The 24,997-nt window shown below is 56.0% G+C and overlaps 1 protein-coding gene across 1 annotated transcript in view; it reads right to left on the reverse strand.

The window, feature by feature from the left end:
- RET (ret proto-oncogene) overlaps positions 1-24,997 on the reverse strand; it is a 52,676-nt gene that overhangs the window by 2,743 nt on the left and 24,936 nt on the right. The window contains exons 4-19 of the mRNA XM_042908630.1: positions 22,836-23,080; positions 21,426-21,621; positions 19,873-20,072; positions 17,582-17,840; positions 16,724-16,849; positions 16,125-16,235; positions 15,390-15,512; positions 14,253-14,509; positions 11,141-11,288; positions 9,591-9,698; positions 8,386-8,600; positions 8,181-8,303; positions 5,866-5,936; positions 4,431-4,568; positions 3,225-3,324; positions 1,138-1,285 (exon numbers count right to left, since the gene is read on the reverse strand). Coding sequence (XP_042764564.1) covers positions 1,138-1,285; positions 3,225-3,324; positions 4,431-4,568; positions 5,866-5,936; positions 8,181-8,303; positions 8,386-8,600; positions 9,591-9,698; positions 11,141-11,288; positions 14,253-14,509; positions 15,390-15,512; positions 16,125-16,235; positions 16,724-16,849; positions 17,582-17,840; positions 19,873-20,072; positions 21,426-21,621; positions 22,836-23,080 — 2,568 coding nt within the window. The remainder of the gene's footprint in view (positions 1-1,137; positions 1,286-3,224; positions 3,325-4,430; positions 4,569-5,865; positions 5,937-8,180; positions 8,304-8,385; positions 8,601-9,590; positions 9,699-11,140; positions 11,289-14,252; positions 14,510-15,389; positions 15,513-16,124; positions 16,236-16,723; positions 16,850-17,581; positions 17,841-19,872; positions 20,073-21,425; positions 21,622-22,835; positions 23,081-24,997) is intronic.

Raw genomic sequence — 24,997 nt, forward strand, 5'->3', positions numbered from 1 at the left:
ACAGAAACTCCCAATTTTGACTTTTATAAGCTTCGAACTCCCAAATCTGATATAAATATTTGTTGACCTGTTTAAGTCTTTTTCTAAGGCAGCATAAAGCATTGCTGAATTAAAGGGCTCACTGCAGTGGGAAGCTTCTATAAAAAGTTTTCTAATGTAAAGAAGCCTACTCATCTTCCATCCAAACCCACCATGGAGGAGAGAATCTTCCAAATCAAGGGTGCGCACGGGCGAGCCCCCAGCGTCGACAAGACAATGGTGTGTGGCACCAGACCCAAAGCCAGCAAGGAATCAGTGACTCAGGAGGCATGCAAAAGGAACAATCTCAGCTGAAAAATGCTTGACACTCCAAGATTTAAAAGCAATCAATGATCAAGTTAGGAAACAGAAAAAATTTTCAAGTATTTAATCAAAGACAAAAGAAGGAGTTTTGGCAAGAACCGTATTTACTGTCCATTGCAAGACCACAGCACCACAGACTATGTTCTTTCAGAAGCATTTGCTCCAGCTTGTAGCACTGACTTCATAAGTGACAACTGTCATGACGGTGTGTAACGCAAAGGATGTGAAAACAGCAGTCTTCATGTGTCCTCCCTGGTGGTGGGCATGTGGGCTGGGCTGAGCTCCCTAGTATGGAGTGGCCTCCCAAGAGCCACTTGCCCACCCAGATGGGTTCTGGGAGTGACCACAGGCTGTGCCCTCAGTGCAGGCGGGGTGGTGCCGGCTCCTCCTGTCTTAATGAAATGCCTCCCCAGATTGGGTAAATTTATCCCAGTAGTTAAATTAGAAGTACTATGACTTGATGCATACCCACCCAGAAATGACTTGTTTATCATTTTCTCAATATCCCCTGAGAATTCTGCCCAGCTCTTTCTTTTCTATTATCATAAGTTGCTAGGCAGTGTGGTAAGTATACTTATTTTCACATCCTTTAAAAAAAAAAACACACACACACACAGTTTCAAAAATGCCTGAATGTAAACGGATGCAAAGTCAGACATTTACAAATAAAAAGGTTCAGAGAGAACTTTGGTTTCATTCAGACCAGAAACACTCTTAAAAAGCATTACAGAGAGTAAGGATAGTGCAGAGAGGAACGATGTTGCTAGAATCTAGTAAATGCATGTGAAATTCTACCATAGAGTTTGTTTTCAATCCACGTGGAGGGGAGGGCTCGAGGGAGGGGAGCATTATTACAGTCCACCAGGGGCGTCTCCTCCTCCGAGAGGCCGTCGTCATAAAGCAGGGAGTCGGATGGGGTGGAGGCAGCCAGGTCCAAGTAGTCCTGGAAGACAGAGATAGTTGGTCATCCCCGCGTGGGTCACTACTGGACATGGCCCCTGCTCCTCTCCTCCCAAAGGCAGACTCACTGGCTGAGTCCCACCTCATGCTGGCCTACTAGCCTCTCCTCACGACCTGAGCCCCCTGCCAGACAGCCAGCACTGAGCCCTCCCAGCCTCTGCTTTGCTGGCCTTGCTCCACAGCCCTCATTGCTCCCTCTAGAAAGTCACCTGCCTGGGACAGAAATGTGCTCCTTCATTGCCTAGTCTTACCTCTGCAACATGCGGGAAGGGGGTGGGTTACTACATCCAGCACTGGGGAACCGGCCCATTTTACCAAACCCAAGGCTCTGGGAGAGCTCACTGCAGCCCCATTACTCATGTGCGAGTGCCAAGAAGCATCTCTGACCTGCTAACATTTTTCAGCTTTCCTCTGAGGACTCCCATCTAGAACAGAGCATCAGGACTCAGAAATCTGAAGTCATTGACATGGGTTTTGCATAGGAGGCTGTTCTGGGCTTTAGCTCCCAAGCGTGATGATTTCTCAGTGCCTGCCACTTCCACTGCCCTGGTTAAATGTGTAAAGAACAGTTGTAGCATTTTCCTGGATGCTTCTCTAGGAAGGTCGGCTCTCTTGGCATCACCTGTTATTTTGATTTAAGGTAATCCTGCGTTCACAGGATTTGGAGGCTTGGCCCAAATGGTACCCTGATGTTAGGTTTTATTACAAGCGGCCTACACCAGGCACATTTGTTTTTGTGTTTGAAGAAATGCCAACTTTTAGTAAATGTGCCAAGGTAAAGATGAAACCCTGAAACCCTGAAGGTAAGATCTGTCTGTATTGTTTACTTGTATCCCCAGCATCTGAGACAGAAAATGATACATAGCAGTTGCTCAGTAAATATTAATTGAAACTTGTCGGCTTTCTCGTTTACCTACAGAGTTGTAACCCAGAGGCATATGGGCTGAACTGAGTCTCCCAGATATGATTTATTTGGACCAGACTGAGCTTTTGGAAGTATTTATTTATTTATTTATTTTGAAAGAGAGAGAGAGGGAGAATGCAAAGAGCACAAGCGGGGGAGGGGCAGAGTGTCTGACCCGGGGCTTGATTTTGATTGTGAGATCATGGCCTGAGTCGCAATCAAGAGTTTCAAGCTTAATCGAGAGAGCCACCCAGGCGCCCCAGCTGTTGGAAATTTAAGTGAGTTACTAACATTAACAACTGGAAAGCTTCAGGGGTGCCTGGTGGCTGGGCGGGTTAAGCGTCCAACTTTGGCTCAGGTCGTGATCTCATGGTTTGTTAGTTCAGACCCTGCGTCGGGCTGTGTGCTGACAGCTTGCCTGGAGCCTGCTTCAGATTCTGTGTTTCCCCCTCTCTCTGGGCCCTCCCCTGCTCAAGCTCTGTCTCTCTCTCTCAAAAATAAATAAGCATTAAAAAAAACTGCAAAACTTTACATAAATATTCTTTAAAATTCAGAAGACTAGGCACTCTGGTACTCATATTCCTATAGGTTATGTGTGGCTACAACGAGAGGTCCTTTAGAGGGCCTGGTGTGCTCCTGTTGGCCGCAGTCCCCACCACTCTGTAGCCGCTTCCAACCCCCCGCGGGGCCCCTCGCAGCTCTACTCTGATGACTTGTTTCTTTACTGAAAATGATGTTGTTTGACTTTGGAATATTTGCTTCCCACACCTGTCTGTGAACAGCTCTAAGCATAAAGGGAAGAATCTTGGTTTCTTTATGATTTGAGAAGGGGCCTGGCTCAAGGAGAAGGGTTCAGGTGCTGGCTGCCTTCAGGGGACGGCACGACCATCTCCCTTTGTATGGCCTTGCTCTGACCCTGCACTGGGAACTCCACAGAACAGGGGTGAGGCTGGAGTCCCCCCACTGCCATGTTCCGCCTGCAGGTGGGCAACGCCAGGAATTAGCCCCAGGTACTCACTCTGTTCTTAACCATCATCTTTTCCAGGTCTTTGCTGATGTCAGCAAACACTGGCCTCTTGTCTGGTTCCTGCTTCCAACACTGCAGCATGAGACCGTACCTGGCGGGAAGCACAGATGAGCAGTTATGACCCAGCATGGACTGCCCAATCACAGCCGCCATAGCCAGCACGGTGCCCTGGGCCCACAGGGCTCTGTTCTCAAACCCCAAAGCTGTTTCTGCGTCACTGGACATCCTTTGCTGAGCTGAGCCAAGATCCAAGTGTCGTTAGGGGGTCAGGGTGCCTGGTGCTGTGGTCCAGCATCCTGTGGGTCTCCTTGCCCTTGAAAGAGATTTGTTTTCCCTTCCTTTTCAAAGATGTTGGTAAACAGCTGACAGGATGCCATGCTCAGTACGGGGGCTAGTCCTTAAACTCTTATCAAGTATGAACTGGTTATGGAAACAAACAAAAGCTTCTGCCAACCACACCTCTGCCTTGGGCCGTCCTCACTTCCTCATTTCCCTGGGGCCCGGGCTTGGCTGCAGGGCCTCCAGGGCTGCCACGTGGGTGTGCCCTGAGCCGCCCAGGGACGTGGCACCTACTCACCCCTGCACTCCCTCATCTAGCCCTGAGCCAGGCGCGTGGCAGGCACACAACAGGTTGTGTTGAATGAATGGACTGGCCTGTTTCTGCCCCTGGTGGTGCCTTTCCCATGTGTTCTCAGCCTGGCCTCTAAGAATCATCTGCTGGAACTACCATGTGGAGACTCCGGCACTCTTGGGCTGTGGGGCAGGCTCTTCCTGCCTGCCACCTGCCGGCCTCTGTGCCTCCATGTGGGCCCTCCCCAGTGTGCACTCCTAGGGTCATTCTGAATTATCTGCCCCTCCCCAGGTGTCTGACAGGGACAGGCCTTGGGCTCAAGCTGCTCTCTGGGTCTGAAGCACCCTTTTATCCTTTCCACCACCTTTCCTTGGCCTTACTCCCCCTCATCCATGTAAGCCTCCACCCACAGGAAACCCACTCAGCTCCCAGCAGAGTCAGGGTCCCCAGCACCTGCCATCGTGCCCAGTGCTGGTTCTCAGCCTTCTGCCTTGGTGTGCTCTGCCCTCTTACTACCTACTCCCTGGTTCACCGTGGGCTCGTGCCCAGGGCTGCTCAGGAACAGCGAGGGAATGAGTGCATTGTCTGTGTCTGAGGGAGGCTGGGCCAAAGCAAAGCCTGCTCACATCTCCTCACTGCAGTTGTCGGGCCTCTCCATCCGGTAGCCTGTCTTCAGGAGGTTGAAAAGCCGCTCCGGAGGGATCCCAGGGTAGGGGTTGCCCCCCAGAGTCACAATCTCCCACAGCAGGACACCAAAGGACCACCTAAGGGGAGTGAGACAACCAGTGGGCGGCTGCACTGGGCCAGCGGCGTCCCCTTCTCGGCAGACCAGACGTCCATCCCCCCAGCTGTTGTTGACCTCATCAGCGCCCCCAGCGCAAAGAGCCAGCCAAGTGCTCACGGATTTCAGCCTGGGCCTGACTGCGTGGATGGATGTGGAATGGAGGTAGGGATGAGCCGGCTGCCTGCCCTGCTCTCACGCCTGCCGTGCACAAGGCCCACCAGGCCGCCGCCAGAGCTCGGCCCCCACACCCACAAGGGGTACTCGGCTGGCCCTGTGGAGATGCGCCAAAGCACCAGGGACAGCACAGAGCAGCCGGGCAGGTACACCAACATGTGAGGCGGGGACTGAGGCCATGGGGCTGCCTGTACAATTCCTTCACCTTTTCTGTGGGCTTGGAAACGTAAAATCTTCAAAGAAAAACAGCACTGGCACAGAAAATTATTTAACTGTGAGGGAGAACTTACTGTGAAGTGGGACCAAAATCACATTGTAAAATAGCATCATCACATGAGCCCACTTACAGAGATAAGAAGTATATGCCTGCACACCATGGAAAACACTAGACGGTCTTGTAGGCCAGGACCTTCAGGAGCTACTCAGGGGCCGTGCGACCCAACTGACTTGCAGTGTCTTCATTACCCTTTGCCTTTTCCAACTGTCTACAGTCAGCTTTACATAATCCGAACACAGCTGCTTAAAACTGTTTAGGAACTGCCTTTTCTCAGCCCACATGATTCAAGAAATGCATGTGCGTTGATGGAAGAACACTCAGAAACAAGTCTGCTGTGTTTTTGAAAACCATCAGGTCTTATGATTTGACCTGTAAGGCCAAGTGTTGGTTCCTCTCTTCAAGCAGATTGGGACACGCCAACCCAGCAACTCACCCAAGGCCACCCTACCTATGGTAGGACTTGTCTGAGCCCAGCCCACGCTCAGGCCCACAGAGGGGAACGGTTCAGCTGGGCCTGCGTGGCACTAAGATGCCCAGGGAGGAGAGGGAGGGGCTGGCAAGGAGGATGGTGAGGGAAATTTCCAGTTACCCATTCACTGTTCTCACGCATTCCACTGTGACTCTCAGAACCACTGCGTGGGCCCCTGCCGTTTGCTGAATGAATACATGAAGGCCCCTCAACTTGGCAGGGGGGTGGTCATTGCAGATGGTTGGTATGAGCCAGTGTTGGGGCCAGTGTTGACCCCCCAGCCACACTGCCCAGATGGGCATCGTGGCACCCTATGAATTGTAACCTTGACCCCAGGAAGGCAACACCCATACTTACACATCACTTTGGGTGGTGTAGATATGATCGAAAAGAGACTCAATTGCCATCCATTTGACTGGAATCCGACCCTAAAAAGGGAACGACGGAAAGACATTAACATGGCTCTGACACCCTGGGAACTGGGGGTGGGGAGTGTGGGGCCATGTCCCGTGCATTTCCAGCTCTGGAAGGATGCTGAGGAGCAATGTCCAGAGTGCTCCCAGGCACAGAACTGGCAGCAGAGCCTCAGAGGGGCTGGAACTCTGGTCTCCCAGGCACAGTTGAGATGCTGGAGGGAGTCAGCTGGCCTGCCCACAGCTACACAGGGCGTGCTCGTCATGCATCACATCCCTGCTGAGAAGAAACCCAAGGAATCAAGACCACACCCAAGCCAGGTTTCCCTAGGGCCAGGTCCGGAGGGCTCTGGGGTGCCCTGGGTGGTGATGCCCAATGTGTGGGCCAACAACACCATCCAGCAAGATCTCCTGATTTCTGAGGGTGAATGAGTTCAGGAAACCAACTTCCAGCGTTTCCATCTTGGGGACTTCTGAGGCAAACCAACACACTAAAGGCTTTTCTGAGAAGCCCTGAGAGAAGAAATCTGTTTCCATGTCTTGGGGCTTCTTTTTTCCCTATCATTTTATCCCACAGCCCTGTTAGCACCCTCTGAGAAACTGTGCCCACTGCAGAGTTGTTGGGGTCAGACCTAACAAATGCTTTCCAGTGCAACTTGAGAAACAAGTTAGTAGGTAAGTCTTAGGACAAGAATCAACCAAAAATGTGGTTGATCGATTTTAATGCAAAATTTACTGCAGTTTCCTTTTCTTGAAAGCATTCCTCACGATTTCCAACCTTCATGAAGTGTGACTTTTTGAGGTGTGAGTGTTTGTAGCAACACTGCCTGCTGCCTGTGCTCTCTAGGAGGCCTTGTGCTTGGATGTCTGTACTTCTCTGCTCCCGGACACAGGCCATTTTGGGGGGATCAGTGCATCTATAGAAAGGCTGTGTCCACACCCCTCCATAGGGGAAGCGGCCCCTCTCCACTTCCCCTTTAGCAGTTCTGAGATATGCTGTCACAACAGAAACCCCAGAGGCACCTGGGGTGCCATTAAGTCCATTAAGTGACCAACTCTTGATGTCAGCTCGGGTCACAATCTCATAGTTTGTGAGTTCAAGCCCCGTGTCAGGCTCTATGCTGACAGCACGGAACCTGTTTGGGATTCTCTCTCTCTTTCTGCCCCTCCCCAGCCCATGATCTCTCTCTCTCTCTTTCAAAATAAATAAGCTTAAACAACAAAACAGAACCACAGAAACCCCAGAAAAAAATGAAACATCGTCCTCACAGTCTGTGGCGACACGGGGCTTCTCCTAATCCCTTAGAACAAATCTGAAGTGTATGTGGTCACTTTTTGTGCTTCTCTTTTTTGAGCAGTGTCTGTTCTGAAAGCTGGTAGGCATAGCTCTTGAAAGGCCCCAGGAGTGATCCTGTCCGGTCACCAGGAGGCAACAGGAGAGGGGCTGAGAGGGCAGTGGAACTATGTCCCCCTGCCAGGCTGCCCAGATGGGCATCGTGGTGCCCCATGCATATAACCTTGACCCCAGGAAGGCAACACCCACACTTATACATCACTTGGAACTGCCACAGGGCACTGGACAATACAGGGACACAAATTTCCCCAGAAGGGCCCCCAACCAACTATTCCAGTGGTTTGGAGAAAGCGTCTAAGAATCCTACGTTGCATCTCTGGACTCCCTCTCCAGGGCCTCCCTGTGAGCCTTCCAAAGTCGCTCAGCCAGGGGTTCCCAGGTCCCTGTTCCAGGGGAACCCCCACCTGTAACGCAGTTCATTCCTTTCTGCCCAGAATGACTGCCACAGTGAGGCTTATTGACTTCAGTCTCCTTTGAGCGAAGAGCTAAGTTACACAGAGGAAACAAGGGACCTTTCATCCTGTAGAAGGGAGGGGAACAACTGCGGAGAAGAGAACTGTCATTTCTGCAGCGCTAGCTGACCTTCAAAAGTGATGAAAAGCAAAAGAAGCTGCAGGCCCAGCTTCCCAGGGGTGCTCTGAAAGGGCGGGTATGGCCCTCAGGAAGAGAAGGAACAGACACAGGGACGAGTCCTGAGCTGGGTCTCTGGGGACCCACGATTAGGGAGGGATCTGAAGATGACAGCTAGAAGTTTATACTCTAAAATGATCTGCTCTCTCCTCCCCAGGTGCTCTAAGGGCTCTGCCCAGGCCCACTGCGGGAACCCTGCCCCACCCCCACCCCCCCCCCCCACCGCCCTCCAACCCCTCTGGGAGCCCTGGGCCACACCCCTGGGGACCCGGTACCTTGCTCCTCTTCACATAGGAATCCTCTTCATAAACGTCTCGGGACAGGCCAAAATCCGAAATCTTCATCTTCCGCCCCTCAGCTACCAGGACATTTCTGGCTGCCAAGTCCCGATGGACAAGCTGCAAGGAAGACAGCAACAGGGACGCCTGAAGCCCGGGCCCCAGCGCAAGCGGTGGAGGCCCGGGCTGGCAAGGCACACACCTTCATCTCAGCCAGGTACCGCATCCCCCGAGAGATCTGCCAGGCGAAGGAGATGAGGTCGCCCATGGTCAGGGCCCGCTCCTCGGGGTTGTCCAGGTAGCTGGAGCTGCGGCTGCCTCCGCTGCCCACGTAGCCGGGCCCCGCCTTGCGGCTCTCTCGGAGGAAGCCCCGCAGGGAACCGTACTTGGCATACTCCACAATGAGGAAGAGCGGGCCTGGGGGCAGAGAGGGGGCTGTGAGCTGGCTACCTGCAGAGCCTGGGCCGGGAGGAGGCTGCAGGGCCCCTAGGCAGGCTCTGCCCCCACCAGTAAGTGGGCACAAGGACACAGCCCTCTCTGGCCAGTGGCCTGGGCGCCGTGCAGCACGTATTTCAGTCCCGGCTCACTCTGGTACGGCTTGCTCTCTTCTTTGTGCTGGCCATGCCAAAGAGGCTCCCTGGGCGGCCGGGCGCAGCCTTCTTCTGGGGTGCCCAAGGCAGGCGGCTGCCTTACTAGTGCTGCCCTGGGAGCCAGCCCCCTGCTGCCAGGACGTCACGTCTTTCTACATCCTCGGCCCTGCTGCAGCACAGGCTGGGGATGGCTGACGGACGCAGAGGATCTGGAGCCTCGTGTGGCACCTGCTCCCTGTTCTCAGCAGCTCGTAGGCTGCAGTCTTGTCCCAAGCCCAGCCTCGAGTCCTGCTGGTGTCCATCAGTGTCCTTGCTGCCCTCTCCCTGGGGGACCCTGCCCTCTCGTTCCCCCAGCACGCACATCTGCGTGTACGAGGACACACAGTGAGAGGCCCTCGAGCAGCACAGACCAGGCCAATCTCCTGTGTCCTTATGTGAGAGATGGTGACGATGCCTTCACCATGCAGGGCTGGGCTTGGGGTCACCTGGAGGTCACGACACTCCTAGTCCCCAGTAGGTGCCCAGGACATACCATCTGTTTCTAGGGCTCCCTGCCCTGGAGCTCTGCCTGGAGCAGGGTGCTGACAGACCAGGATGTCACCACAGACCTCTGTGCAGCTACAGCAGGCCCGGGGGCAGGAGCCTCATGCAAACACCGCTGCAGCAGCCCTTCCTGATCCTCTCACTGACGCGGGAGGATGCAGGCTTTGGGTGGGGCCAGAGCCAGAGAGGACAAGGAAGGGGAAGGAGGAAGAACGAAGCAGCCCAGAGCCCCCAGCCTGCACTGGGCAGCTGCCTGTCCCTTGGCCGGCCTTACCGTCCTGGCTGCAGGCCCCGTACAGCTTGATGACATGTGGGTGGTTGACCTGCTTCAGGAGGTTGAACTCTGACAGCAGGTCCCGCAGCTCACTTGGGGAAGCGTTCTCTGAAATGCACGTAAACAGAGCAGGCTGCAAACCAATCCCTTCTGGAAGCCCCCTCTGTGACCACCCTGGGTCACTGACCCACATCACGGGTCTGCACAGACCCTGGTTATCTCCTTCCCAGACAGCCTACCTAGGTTTAGACAAGGCCCCCAAAGACCCTGCTATTCAGGGCTTCTCTCAGCCTGTAGAGAGGGTCAACAGCTGCCTCATCTGCTTCTGGGGAATAACAACCCTGAGGAGCAAACTTCCTTATCGGCAGGCTCTTTCCATGGAAACCCTCCTGGGACCAGGCTGTGTGTGGAAGTGGCTGCATTTCCCTGCAATTGTCATCTTTCAAGGACAGTGGTGCACAGAGACCATCCTCATAAATCCCGGGAAGGTAAGACGCTTGTCCCGTGTCCTAAAACACCTGCTGACCAAGCACGCAACAGGAGGGTGAGGCCCTGGAGAAAGTTGAAGACGATGAGGCTTCACAGAGGTGGCCTCTCACCATGCTGAGCATGTGCATCCTGAGGGTGGGCAGAGCTGTGCTTGGGCTCCCAGCAGGAGCCTAATCTCGAGGGGAGGGATGTGGAGTCAGAAGCTGGGGCTCAACAGGCCTCCTGGGGCAGCTGTGCCACATTGCACCCTCTGGCTGTGCACTGGAAGTGAGAGGGCGGCTGGGAGATAGGGTGTCAGGACCCACATGTGGCGGCCTGGGCTGGTCTCAGTGCGGCCCCTTAGTTCCTGGAGCCTCAGGGGGGCATGGGGAGACCCCAGTCTGAGGGCCTAGGTAAGCATTCAGAAGCACCCACTGGTTCAGGTAATGGTTGTCACGGTGTAGCCCCACCTGCGGCACTAGAATTCTCATGTACATCTGCCAGCTTGCACCCACTGCATGGCCACTGGGCCCTTGGGCCACTGGACTGTCCACCCAGTCTCTGGGTGGACACCAGTGTTTGCGTATGGGTAGGTGAGCATATACCCACTTAGAGGCAAACTTGTGGCATGACTGGTCATAGGGCCCTCGCTGAGGGCCACAGGGACAGGCCAGGCAGGGCCCCAGGGGGCAGGGGCCAGTCCCTACAGGTGGCTTCTTCACCAGGACCCCAGGGGCTGAGAGGAATGAATGGGGCAGACTGGGGAGGGAGAGCTGTCAGTTCAAGACAAAAAGGGCTTTTAATTTTTTTAAAACTCAGATCTTTACCCAATATTGATGCAAAAGCAATACCACTCTAGAAACTTCCAAGTGAGGAAAGTCCTCTTGCTCTGTTTCTCCAGGGCCCACCCTGGCCCATTTCATCCGTGACGGGGGTCTCCAGAATGCAGCCCCTCAAGAATAGCAATGGGGGGCTCTGGAGAAGGCTCCTGGCTGGCTGCCAGCACCCTGGTTGTCAGGGGGGCTTCGTCCAGCCCTTGGGGCTCCTGCAGAGCCACCTGTGCACAGTGCATAGACAGGTACCTTTCAGCATCTTCACGGCCACGGTTGTGTACCCTGCTTTGCCTTTTAGCCGGAAGGCTGTCGCCTTAACCACTTTTCCAAATTCGCCTTCTCCCAGGGTTTTCCCAAGAACCAAGTTCTTTCGAGGGAATTCCCACTTTGGATCCTCCTACGTGGGGTTGAAGGAAGAAGAAGAGAAGGGAGAAAGCTGGTGAGGGTAGGAGGAAAAGAGGACGGCAAGGCCCATAAGTGAGCCCCCCCTCCCCCCACCGTGGGCAAGCACCAGTGTGTAAACAACAGTCACCTGAACCTGTGGACAATGGGCACCCACCTGCACTGAGGGCAGGACCCCAGCTGGGCAGGATCCCACACCTTATGGGAAGATAGGTGCTGACACAGAATGGCCTGGACTCTGGATGCCTGGACCCTTGCTTATCCCTGGTCTACTGAACATGCCTTGGGCCCTCCCAGGCCCATGTCCTTGTCTCTCAAACAAGGGGTTCAGGGCTAGCCTAGCACCCAGGGGGTACTCACATGGGAGTGTGGCCTCTTCCCTGGGAGTTAAGCCCAAGCCTCCCAGTGCTGCCTCTGCTTTGGACACCAGGCCCATAAGCCACTGACATCCCACAGACCAGGTCCCAATCTGTCCTCTCTAGAGAACCCCCGGATCCCCAAGAGGACTGAATTGGCACCAGTGGCCCAAGCTGCCTCCTGGCCAAGGACCCCCAGCTATGGATGGAAGCGTCCAGGGCAACTTCCCTGTGTGGTGCTCCAGAAAACGTACCACCGTGCTACTTGGGAACCTCCGTCCTCCTCTGTGGAAGATGCTGCTCCTCCCATGGGACTGGCCATTTCCCTGGACCTGCCTCTACCTGTTCCCCATGCTTCCCACGCTCCCCTCTACCCACCCTGCCTTCCCACTGAAACCCAACTCAGATTACTCTGGGACACCTTCCCAGACCCCAGCCTGGCCCCGCATCCTTGAACTCTGACTGGGGATGCCAAAGCCTATCAGGAACCTTCCCTCCTGGGCCACTATGGGTGTCTGTTGCCCCAGCTCTCCCTGCAGCTGGGTATGGTTGTGGCCTGGGGGCGCTGCTATGATGTGACCTGCCAGACTCATCTGACCCACACAGATGACACCACTGGGCCCCACTGCCCTGCTGAGCAGGACCATGGTTTCCAACACCCATGTATAGGTGTGCGTGCTCTTCATGGGCAGAGGCAGCCTCCCCTCGGCACCACATCCAGGGTCCCTGCTGGCCAGCTGCCGGGCGTGGTGGTGTTGCCTCAAGTTCCCCAGGAACCCACAGTCAGGGTCAGGGTTGACAATGTCATCACTGTTACCCTGGTGTCCTCAACCCACACTGCACTGGAGAAGTTTTCACTGCACACGGAAACTGCACTAAGCATGCGTAGACAGCACTGACTTGATCCTCTTAAAAGACATTAACGCTTCTTCCCACTTTATACAAGAGACAAGTAAGGTCCAGCAGTTGCGTAATATGTCCGTAGAGCTGGTCAGGGTCCTCAGGCTGGGCTCTGCCTTCTCTGTGCCGTGGGCCCAAGCGGACGTGGGCTGAGATTGGTGTGTGTCCACTTGCACAAGCGCCCACAGGCACTGCCCTTCCTGTGCACCTCACCATAAACTGCCTGGGTTTACAAAGGATTCAAGTGGCTCATCCCACAGGCCTGCTGTTGAGGCTGAGACGCTTCCTGGGACAGGGGTCACAGACCCCCTGTCTGCTGAGCGACTAGAACTAGGAAAGCCAGGACGGAGGCCGCAGTGTCTGCCACAGCTGGGGATGGCGTCCGTGGCCCAGACCCTCACTACGGGAGAGTACCCTTGAGTAGTGCCCCCTGCAAACCCCAGCCACCTCCCAGCCCTGCTTGGGCACTGCCAAAGGCCCCGTGACTCCTGAGCTCCCTACTCGGTGACCCCTGTCAAGGTGCACACTCTGCGATGCTGGCTGCCAGGCCATGGGCGGGGAGCCTCTGTTCACATGCACCCTCGGTGCTGAGTGTTCTTCTCAGGTCCTCTTAGAACCTGGCTTCCAGCTCCGTGGCACCTGCCAGCAGGCATACAGAAGAAGCGTGGCAGGTTGAGGGGAGGCCTGGCCAGGACGGGGGCTCTCAGGAGCACATAGTGACTGCAGGCCCAGGACCTCCCATGGAGAAAGGGGATCGGGAGGCTGCCGGCTCTGGGTGGCACTCTCCATCACCCAGCCAGTTAGGGTCCTCTCGGGCCTACCTCCTCCACAGCTGGCCCAGAGGCCCATGGCACCCCCTCTTCCACTCCACAGATGAACTCCCCTCCCTACTGCTGCCACCCTGGCCCAGCCCCTGCCTGCTGCCATCACTCGCCTAGCTGAGGACAGTGCCTCATCACAGGGCTCCTAATTCTTCTTCTTCTTCTTCTTTTTTTTTTTTTTAGCATTTATTTACTTTTGAGAGAGAAAGAGCACAAGCCAGGGAGCTGCAGAGAGAGAGGGAGGCACAGAATCTGAAGCAGGCTCCAGGCTCTGAGCGGTCAGCACAGAGCCCAAAGCGGGGCTTGAACACACCATCTGTGAGATCATGACCTGAGTCGGTCAGATGCTCAACCCACTGAGCCATCCAGGTGCCCCACAGGGCTCCTACTTCTGCACCCACCCCGGAGACTCCCCAACAGAGGAACCTGCAGAAATGAAGGCAGAATATGGGCCTCCTCTGCTGAACCCCCAAGCCCCAGGGCCCCACCCACCCTCTGGGAATAAAATCCACACTCCTCCTCAGGGAGGAGCCCGCAGCCCTCGGGGCATCTGGAGGACAGTTGCCTATCAGGTATGGCATGGCCCACCCTCCCAAATCTCAGTCCACCTAAATGAGCACCCATCACTCTCCACTCTGCTAAACTGCCTCCATGTCCTCTGCCCTCCTTGGAAGGCAGCTCCGCGGAGGCTGGGGCCTTGCTTGTGATGTCTTCCTGGTGAGTGAGGATGCATTAGCCACTTGTGGGCTACAGGACGTGGCACGAGGAAACCCCGTGTGCCCCTCCCCGCACCTCCTAGCTTCCCCAGGCCTGGGGTGTCTGTCACCCACAGTGCCTCCAGGAGGGATGCCTCCCAGGCGGAGGTCCTGCGCGGAGCCTCACCGGGATCTTGAAGGCGTCCACAGAGACCTGGTTCTCCATGGAGTCCATAGAGGGCCGGCGGGCGCCGGACGAGGAGTAGCTGACCGGGAAGGCCTGGGCAGGCCGGCGGAAGGTCATCTCAGCAGAGGCAATGGGTGGCTTGTGGGCGTTCTTGTGGTAGCGGTGGATGCAGAAGGTGGAGAGCAGCATGGAGACGACGAAGGAGAAGAGCACAGCGGCCGCGATCACCGTGCGGCAGAGCTCGTCACACAGCGGCTCTGCAGGCAGGGGCAGCCGTGAGGGACAGCGCTCTGCGAGGGTGCCCCGATACCAATGGGCACCAGCGTGGCATGACTGCAGCAGCGGGAGGACTGCTGTGACAAGCCGGGCGGCCCGGCAAGTGTGGCAGCACGAAGTCGTGAGCATAACGCAGACACTCACACGGCACCGACCGCTTGGCAGGTCACTTTCCCTGCGGAGACTGCTATCACCCTCCTACGGAAGGGCCAGGAGGCACAGGGGGTTTAAGCAGCCTGCCCGAGGCCACCCAGCAGAGGCAGTGTATGCACTGTGCTAGCCCTGGGATGCTGGCAGCCGGGGGGCTGGCAGGCAGGCAGGCAGGGTTCCTCTGCTGTGTTCCCAGTGTATTCTGTATTTTCTTTGTAAAACCGGGAGAGGGAAGGAAAGCGGCTCAGGGCCTAGTGCCATGCCGCAACAACTCAAATACAAAAAAACATCCCTGGGCCCAGGCAGGAAAGCTTCCCGTGTGCTCAGACCCATGCCACCTACCCGCACCTGCTGGCCCAGAAGGAGCACCTGGAGGCTATGGCTGGGAGAGTGGGGTTCCAGTCAGATGGTGCCATGGGCCCAGAGAAGGCCCTGCACAAGGACAAACTGAATAGATGTGGAGTTACTAGGTGGAAGAATTTTCCAGCCCAACCTTTACCATAAAACTTCAGGGCAGAAAACTTACTCTGTAGAGGCCCTGACCTAGATGCCTCTGCACAGATGAGGGAACCGAGGCCCAGAGGGAAGGAGGAGGGTCTCCCGGGGTTTCACTTGCCTTCCTGCAATTTCCTCCCTGGCTCGCTGGGGCTCAGGGAGGTGCGGGGAGCCCTGCCCTGCATATGGCCCCCGCAGTGCCCCCCACCCACTCACCCTGGCTGTCTTCAGGTTCGCAGAAGCACTTCTTCTCTTCTGGGAAACAGTTGCAGATACCGAAGCCAGCTTTAATCCCCCAGCGCTCCCCTGGCTCATGCCCACCAATGATGCTGCCGCCCCCTGGTGACAGATGTAGCCCACTAAGCCTCCTGGTGTGACCAAACCAACCAGGACCACCCAGGAAGAAGCATGAGCAGTCCCTCTGCACATGATGTCAGCATATTAGGCCAGGGGGTGGGGTGGGTGGGAGACATGGGGGTAGGTGGGGGTGGGAAGGGTAGTGAGCTCTGAAGTCTGGGTCACCTGGGCAGGAATCAGCACAGTCTGCCCCCAATCCAGTGGCCCCAGCAGGTAGAAGAAGGCCCCCACAGGCTGTCCAGGGCCCTCGCTGAGGTCCACACATAGTTACTTTTCAGAAGCAGACAAGAGGCAGCAGGAAGCCAGGACAATCAGGGGTTGGGAGCTGTACCCATGTGAGCTGCCCAGGGAGACACTGGGGAGTGTTGGTCCAGGCACCAGTCTCCAGAGGTTGTTTTTTTTTGTTTGTTTTGTTTTGCGGGAGGTGGTGCAAAGCCCTTTGTTCAAATGAAATGTTAGAAAAAGTCTTGGCAAAAAAATCCAGGCATGAGGCTTGTCTGGCTGAAGTGCAGGTGGGAGTCCAAGCCTCTCCCTCCCGCTGGCTACTCCCACCCACCTGGGGCCCTTGAACTTGTAGGCCCAGTAGTTGCTTACGGAGGCAGTCCTGGGGGCAGATGTTGACATTTCTGCTCTCCACGGCATCACAGTGGCCATCGGGGCAGGTCTTGATGCTGGGGGAGCAGGTGGAGAAGTTCCTGGTGATTCCTACGACACACGGCAGGCTGGTCACTACCACAAGGTCAGATGGCCAGGGCCAGAAGGGCGGCACCCCAGGGCCTCCCAGGCCAACCTTGTACCCCCTAAAGGAGCAAACTGAGGCCCAAGCAGAGAATCCGTGAGTGGGATCCATGGGGTGGTGGGCACAGTTCAGAATTTGCTGCCATCTACACCCAAGCCCTACTGCCTGGGGCCACATCCCAACTTTGGCCCAGACCTTCCAAAACCCAAGAGGACCTGTGGTCCCATGGCGATGAGAAGACTGCACGTCCTTGTACCGCCCGTGCTCTGTGTTCATGCTCACCCTCTCCTGACATCAGGAACTACAAACGGGGACAAAGTTCTGGAGAACACATGTGGAGAGGGGAGGGCCATCACAGTGGCCGGCAGGGCCTACATGGACCCCATTTCCACTCAGCCACCATTACCCCTCTCCCCCGCCTGGCCGCAGGCCCCTGGCTCTGCGTGGGGCCTACCTTTGCCATCTCCCTGTCTCCACTCGCACCTGCCCGTCAGAGAGCCCAGGCCGCCGCACTCCTCACATTCAGGGCGTCTCTTGCTGACTGCACAGGACAGGGGGCAGCCTGGCTCCTCAGCCACATCTGGGGGTGGCAGAAAGCTGGTCACAGAGGGCTGGCCTAGGCCCGGTGTCCAGCCAGCATCCAGGGGCAGAGGGAAGCACTGGCCAAGCTTCTCTCATGGGTGAGGCTAGAGGGGTGGGGGTGCCTCTGCATCAGGGCACAGGGCAGGATGGGGCCCACTGAGGAAGTAGGGTGGTACCACGGTCACAGCAAGGGGTGGGGCAGCTACTGGGCTAAGCATGGAGGGAGGATGTGACAGGGCTACACTCAGCCAAAGATACACATGCACGGTTACACCTGAATTTCAGAGAGAACACTGAATGCTTGCTTTGTGTAAGTACATCCCTAACACTGCATCGACATACTTGGAAGTCTGCAAATGTTGTGTGGGACATACTTACAACAAGAATTGCTTGTTGCTTACCTGAAATTTAAATTTAACCAGGGTCCTGTATTTTATCTGGCAGTCCTATAGCAGGGCGTGTATAGAATGCACTGGCAGTGGTGACGGGGAATAGTGACCTTTCACTACTCAGTCACTCTGGGCTAAGCTGTTTTATACTTTCTCCTTGTCACCCTTCACGCTTGGCTATGCAGCGGGCACTCTTAGTCTCATTTTGCAGGGAAGGAGACTCGCGCCCAGGGGCACTGCCATCGGGTGAAGGGGGCAGGCCCAGGCCACTTCTATGAGGGAAGCCCATGGCTCTACCATACCCTGCCCGTCTCCATCTTCGACGCGGCCCCGGCACTCACATGTCCCCTCCACGGTGACAACCAGCAGGGCCTGGGTCTGCTTGCGGGTTGGCCGGTCGACAGCCACTACCGTGTACCGGAGTTGAGAGCAATCGGGCCGCTGCAGGGCTTCTGTGTCGTTCACGAAAAGGTTCCCTGTGGTGTCCTCTGCTGAGGTGACCACCCCCAGGACACTGCAGTTGGTGCTGGAGAGCTGCAGCCTGTACTGCACGTGGATGCCGCTGAACTCCTGGCAGTTTTCCACACAGACTTTCCCAATCTAGGCACGGGGCACAGGAAATGCCTCAGCTGGGTGCGGCACTGGCTTGTGATGGTGGCTGGAGGGGCCCCTGGCCGGCCTGAGTCCTGGAACAGTCCCCTACGGGCTCCAGGTATGACAGACCCCCCTCAAGTCCCCGTCCTCCATGCCCCTGGAACCTGCAGACCCATCCAGATGCCTGTACCTCCCCTGCCCTGCCCATCACACCACCGCCTACCTCCTGGGGGCCAGAGGTGGAAGAACTCAGGGCCCTGCCTCCAGGCAGGTGCCCACTCTCCCGGCTCATTCTTTACTCACCGGCTCCTTGAGGCACGAAGGCCGATTGGGTCCCCCCTCCTGCCCTCCCCGACTTCCGGCCAGGCCAGTTTTGGGGACCACCAACTGCCATCCTGAGTGCATGTGGCCCGGTTGCTCCAGGTCACCTGCCTGGTCAGTCAGAGCACCGTGCCCAGGCCATATGATTCTGCCTGTCCCACACGAGACCCAGGGGCCTTCCTGGCACTCTGGCTGGAGCCGCTGGGAAAGAGGGGATGCTTCTCCAGGGGATGCTAGGCAGGCAGTGCCATTGCTGGGGCCCGGAACTCTCCTTACCCCTCGGCCACTGAAGTTCAAATTAGACACTGGTTTCAGTGGCTTAAAACCAGGAGCTCTGACTAGTCAAGGCCGGGGGGCAGAGGGCAGGCTGGGGCCTGGACTGCAGCCACTTAGCAGGCGTTCACTCAGCCCTGCTCAGGCCCAGGGCACAGCCAGGTTCCTCCACACACAGGCCCGACACCACAATAAAACTACTACCTCCTAGATCTCCCAGCACATTCCCATATAAAATGTGCTTACTTCCACTCTCCCATACGGTCCTCAAAGTTGCCCAAGGTCACTATCCTCAACTTACAATCACAAAGACCGGGGAGGGGGGGGTGAAAGATCACAGTGAGTGTGAGGCCGTATTGGGACTCAAGTCCCTCTGATCTCAAGTCTGCTGGAGCACAGGTGACACACCTCTTACGGTATTTGCTTCCATTTGGCACCCCCTCAGAGACCCCTCGGACCCCTCTGCCTTGTTACCTCCCACCACCCTTGACCTCTGCTTCCATGAAAGGTCCGGGGTTGGGTGGCAGGTCAGGGAGCTTGGATATGTCCAAGGGTGGGGTCCTTTGTGTGCTGGACCTGGGTGGCTGTCAGGAGCGGAGGGTGCATGGGAACCAACAACAGAAACGGGGACAACTGGAGATGGCCTTAAACATGACATTCTGAAGAGGTGTATCCGAAGCTGCTCCATTAGGAAAGAGCAGTATGTGAAGTCATATGCATGCTGTAATGGCAAGCAAAACTACAAAAATCCTTAAGAGAAACATTCTAGAAAGAACTGTACTAAAATGCTAAATACCAGTTGATAGGGAGAGAAGGGATCTCTCCTCCCTGTCCTTCATCTTTTTTAACGGATACTTACTACTTTATGTTTTTTTTTCCACTTCTAATTGTTATTTTTCAATGACAAATGAAAGATAAGCTCTAGTAAACGCACATGCAGAAGGCAAAGTGCAAGTGCTCCCCACCTTTCCCAGCAGAGGGCGCCACTGTTACTTGCTGCCTGCATTCACACGCTCGCAAATTCCATCAATGAAAATTTGTTTTTGAACATACGGAGTCATGGGAGGCCAGTATTTTTACAAATCACTTTTCACTTAACAATCCACCAGGAGCATCTTTCCAAGTCAGCCTACGTAGATTTAGCTGGCATTGCTTTTACAGTTGGACAAAACATGTTTTAAAAATACAAAGGAAGACGGCCACAAAGAGGTCCATGGTGCCCACTAGCCCTACCCTTGTGACTCTGTCAACTCTGTCATGGCCCCAGCCTCCCTGGCCCCGTGCCCGTGGCTCCCCCTGGGCCACTCTGTGTACACGTTAGGCCAGGGAGGGAGTGTCTCTCAACACCAGCCCTGCTTGCAATCTGTAAAACAGAGTGCCCCACCCTGGGGGTCCTCGGTCCCTCCATGCCCCTCCCCAGGTAGGCACTGGGCTGTGGGCTCACCTGGGCAAAGCGGCGGGCCCGCCTGCTCACAGTGAAGGTGTAGGTGCTGGGCAAGTGCAAGCTGACAGGCAGCACGGACACGTTGAAGTGGAGGAAGAGGGTGCCCTCCCCGGGGCCCTGGAAGTCCGAGTCATTGACCAGCACGGTCAGCTGCAGGGAGCGGTTCTCCGAGATGGGGAGGCTCCGGTTGAGAACCAGCCCTGTGGGTGGGGGCACGGTGATGACTGCCTGGGCCCACTGCCCCGTGCCACCGCGTGCCTCCTCCCAGCCATGTCCCCGGCACATATACACATGTGTGCAAACACAGATTTTCACACATATGGTGCATGGATAACAGATGCGGCTAAGTCAGAACCACTGTTTAAATGTTAACCGTTGTGCCGAGCTGGAAGCTGAGAAAATCCTTCTCAGCTGGGAGGTAACCTGTATGTGTGTGTGGTACGTGTTATGCGGTGTCTGTGTGTCGTGTATAGGGTATATGTACGTATATGTGGTAGGTATCGGGTATGCACGTGGAATGTGTACGTGTGGAGCATGTATGTGTGGGTGTACACGGGGTAAAGATGCACCACCACCGAGGCCCTGGGAAAACTATACTGGCCTCCATTCCCCCAGAGAACTCCTCCCAACAGCAGCAGCCTCCAGTGGAGTCCTGGACTCCACAGGCCCCCAGTGCTCGGAGCCTGCACACTTCCGTGCACCTGCTGAATGGCGTGGCTGTGGTTCTAGTTTCGCAGAGACAGGAGGATGAGGGTCAGGAGGTTTTGGTACACAGGGTGTTTAGAGTGAATGAGCCCGGGCAAGGATGACATTTCCCCTTGTACAGGGCAGGAGACCTTCAACGGCTCAGAGTGTGTGAGGAAGATGAGAAACAAAAAGGATCAGGCCAGGCAGAAAGGGGTAAAGGTACCAGCGATTCTGGGTTCCCCCAGAAGCAGGTCCCAAAACAAGGATTCAAGTGCAACTAGGGTATTTGGAAGGATAATCCCAGAAAACATGGGCAGGAGGGTGGGGGGGAGGCAAGGCAGCTGATGAAGATGCCCCATCCTGCAAGGGAGCACAGCAGGCCCCTGGAGCTTAACCCTGTGGGAGCCAGACAGGACAATCTTTGCAGGATCCTCTGGCTCAAGCACACAGAGATGCTACCGGGTACTAACCTCTGTGAGTAGAGAGCTATGGGGACTAGGGAGAAATAATCCCCAGGTACTTGGCCACCTCGGAGGCAGCAAAGCAGATGCCAGGAGCCAGAGGAAGGCCTCAGGAAACGATGTATTTGTTTGTAGTGGGCAGTGAACCCTGGCATGGTAAGCATGGGGAAATGTGGGAGGGTCCAGCCAAGGCCTGCCACGAGGCAGTTCAGTGAGAGAACAAAGCCGGTAAAAACCCACCAAGGTGGCCAAGGTGAGACCAGTGGAAGACGAGGAAGGGCTGGGTGGAGTGGAAGGATCTTTATCCCAGGGTCAGAGAGCAAGGACAAGTATCTGTGTTTGTAGGATGCTACAAGGGTGGGATTCCCTAGGGGGCCCAGCCAGGCCACGCCTGGTGCCTCTTACTGTAGTCATGCACAGTTGCCCGCACAAAGCTGCCGTTGGCCTGGGCCAAGGTCTCGTTGGGGGAGTGCTCGATACGGAATGTCTGGAGGACCCAGGCATCCCCAGAGAGTAGTGTGTTTGTGTATCGCTTCAGGAGCTCCCCGGATGCTGGCACCACGTCTGCATCGAAGACACGTATTTTGGCCACCACAGTGCCCTGCAGAAAGTAGGGGGTGCCAGTCAGAGCTGGTGAGAGGGACCCCTCAGAGACCCTGTAGCCTGAGACTTCAGGAGGGCACGTGCACCAAAGGCGGGGCAAATGTGCACACTCAGAGCCAGTTCTAAGGACACACTGGCCTGGGTTCAAGTTCTCAGAGGGTCCCTTGCCAATCTGGCTCAGTCACCCTCCTTGGGCCACTGTGCCTCACTGGTGCAACAGGTGTGACAGACGTCTACAGATTTCCCCTAAGAATGGATGAGAGCAGATGCCCAGGTGCTTTGCTGATAGGCTTCACCCAGGTCTCCATGGAGCACAGCAAGCCGGGCCCCACAGGGTGGAGGAGTTAGCTCACTGTCACATAGTGATAGATGGCAGAGCCAGATCCAAGCCCGGGTGTACATCAAAATGTCCTCCTCCAAGGACCTTCTATATCAGGCTGGAGGGAATCATGAGAAGAGCTCTGAGCAGTCACAGGGCATCCCTGCTTCCACTGCTAACCAGACTCCTTGCTGTCACCCCAAGGCAGCTCTTCCAAGCTCATGCGACCTTTACCAGCGAGACGTGCTTTCCTCCCATCCGCCCATCTACCACTTGGGGTGTCTAGAGAGGCAAGTGACGGACAACACATTTCCCATTGTGCCCTTGGCCAGCCGGCTGCAGGACGGCCCAATGCCCAGCAGGTGGCAGTCACGATCCGCCTGCAGGGAGGTGGGTGGGCGGTGCTGTGCTGGGAGCGGCACTTGCCAGTCTTATGCACTCCCTGGCCACCCTCCGCGAGCCTCTACCGCCCTCTAGTGACAGCTGACACGGTGGAAGGGAGTGCCCTTCTGGCAGCTGTCCTCTCCCCCTCAGGGCAGCACCGCTGTGCCCACCGGCAGCGGTACAGGTACACCCCTGACACGAATGCCCGCCCTTGGCTTTGACAGCCTGGTCAGACACATGCTAGGCATTCAGGGCGCCGGGACACTCATCAGAGGACAGCTAGGCTGACCTCCCCTCTCCTCCTCAGCTACCCCCAAGACAGGAAGAAAGCCCCAACAGACAGTTGGATGGACCAATAAAAGACGAATAGCTAGACGGATGGTCAGCCACACGGCTGGATGGCTAGATGGACAGCTGAACAGACCAAGGAATAAATGGTGGACAGAATGACAGACACCCAACAGATGGACGACAGAAAACAGACAAGCCCAAGGGCGGCAGACAGGCACCTCCTTCCTCTTGAACTCCACCACAGCGCTGGCGGTGTCGATGCCCCCGAGGAAGGTGGGCGCCGAGTCGTCCTCATCATACACGGTCACGGGGAAGGGCACCATCACCACCTCCTCCTTGCGTGCGCCGACGCGCACCGTGCAAGCAGCCACCAGCTCGTACTTCTCCCGCAGCTCGCGATCCAGGGGCCAGCGCGTGCTCACCTCCAGGCTGTCCGGGGCGCAGTGGAAGGGCAGGTTCTCACCTATGCACCAAGCAGACCAGGAACCCCAACATGACTCCGGGCAGGGAGGAGGCTGGGGAGGGGGGCAGGGCGAGCTGCCTTTTTCAGGGGCCCTGCCAGTGGGTCAGAGTTGTGGAGCATGCTGGCCCCGCCCTGAACTACTCCTCCTCGGCTCTGGCGGTGGTGGGTGTGGAACTTCAGGCACGGGTTTGCAGTGATGACCGTGCACTAATGGGCTGTCCTGTGCCTGCCACCTTCACTCGTGCTGATGGGGACGCACAGGAACCATGAGGCCTGGATCAAGTCCTCACCCTGATAACCTAGGGAAGGCTGCTCACACTACTTACCCAACCCCCAACCTTGCCTCTCTGGGGGGCGGGGACAGCTGTGTCTCTGGCTGTGTGATCCCAGACTGGTCGTTCCGCCTCTCTGTGCCTGTTTCCTCACCAAGAGATGGGATGATGAAGGCTAACATGCCTGCTCCTGACCAGGAGCTGCTACGTGGTCAGTGACTTATGTACCTTCCCGCTACCCGCTGAGGGGAGGGCCAGTCACCATGGTACACTCTTCAGCCCAAGCCTGTCCTGAAATTCATCCTCCAGGAATAACTCGGAAAAGGGGAAACGCTGAAGGCTTGAAGGTCAACACTGACTGCCCCCACAGCCAACCAGGAAGGGTTAGGCCAGCTCCATTCGGTGGGAAATCAAAAGTCCCTTCCCTCTCCTCAAAGCCACATATTACATGTGGATTACATGTGGGAAATGCTTATGATATAATGTTTCTCTCTGATGTTTATGGCTACAAAAAACACGCTCAACAAAATTTAACGATGTAACCTTTATGAGGAAGGGCAGCATGCTCAGCCTTACGTTTGGCTAACAATCCTGCACAAAGACACCCATCCCTGCTGCGGGGCAGTGTGAGGATGCTGGGGGAGTGGGTGGCTACTTTTCTTATCTTACTGAGATTTTCTGTAACATGATTACCTCATTATGGTGTGAACGGTAAACCTGCTGTGAACTCAGGTTCCTCTTACTACTAGCAGTCTACCTTCTGGGTCCCAGTTTCTTGCTTTTGAGTATTTTAATGGTGCCTCCCATCGGAGGTCTGCTCAGGTGCCCCCTCTCACCTCCACTGGGACTCACCCCCCATCCCCACCTTGGCCGGCCTCCCCAGGGCCATCTTGTGGCAAAGTCTGCTGCCCTTGCAGCTGCTTAGGGCAGAATCCTGGAGCCACACTAGCTCCCCCTTCCCCTCAACACCCACACCCAACTCCTCAAGAAATCCTGCTGGGCCTTCCTTCATAACATGACCAGAAGCTGCCTGCTTTTCATGTCCCTGTGGCTTTCACCCTTCTTCCGGTCTCCATCCTCTTGGCTCAGGGATTTCTCAGGTAGCCTCCTAACCGTTTCCCTACTTCCACCCTACGCTGCCCCGTACCAAATCACTCCTAGCACAGCAGCCAGAATAATCCTTTAGAGGTAAGTCAGGTCTGGCCAAGCCCCCCTTCCCGACAAGCCTTCCTTGACTCCCCAGTCCCTCAAGGGGAAACCCTCAAGAATTTCTCTGTTCTCATGCACCTCCACTATCCCCTGTCGCTCACTCCACTCCAGCTATACAGGGGCTCCACTTCAGGGATCTCAAAGGGGCCAGCCCAGCTTGCCTGGGGCCCTCCCACCTCTGTTCCAGCTCTCCCTTCCCCAGCCATGAGATTTAAGACCGCAGTCTCCACCCCTCTATATCCTTGGAGCTTTACTTCCCACATAGCACCTTCCAGAAGCCACCCCATTTCCTTGGCATGTGCATGGTCTCCATCTCTCAGGGAAATGGAGGCTGCGGGCAGGCAGGATTTTGACTTTAGTTCACTGTCACATCCTTAGCCCCTAGAATAGTACCTAGTCCCTGACAGGCCATCATCCATGACAAGAAATATTTCTG

Source organism: Panthera leo, chromosome D2 (genome assembly GCF_018350215.1).
Source record: "Panthera leo isolate Ple1 chromosome D2, P.leo_Ple1_pat1.1, whole genome shotgun sequence".
Taxonomy (NCBI): Eukaryota; Metazoa; Chordata; class Mammalia; order Carnivora; family Felidae; genus Panthera; species Panthera leo.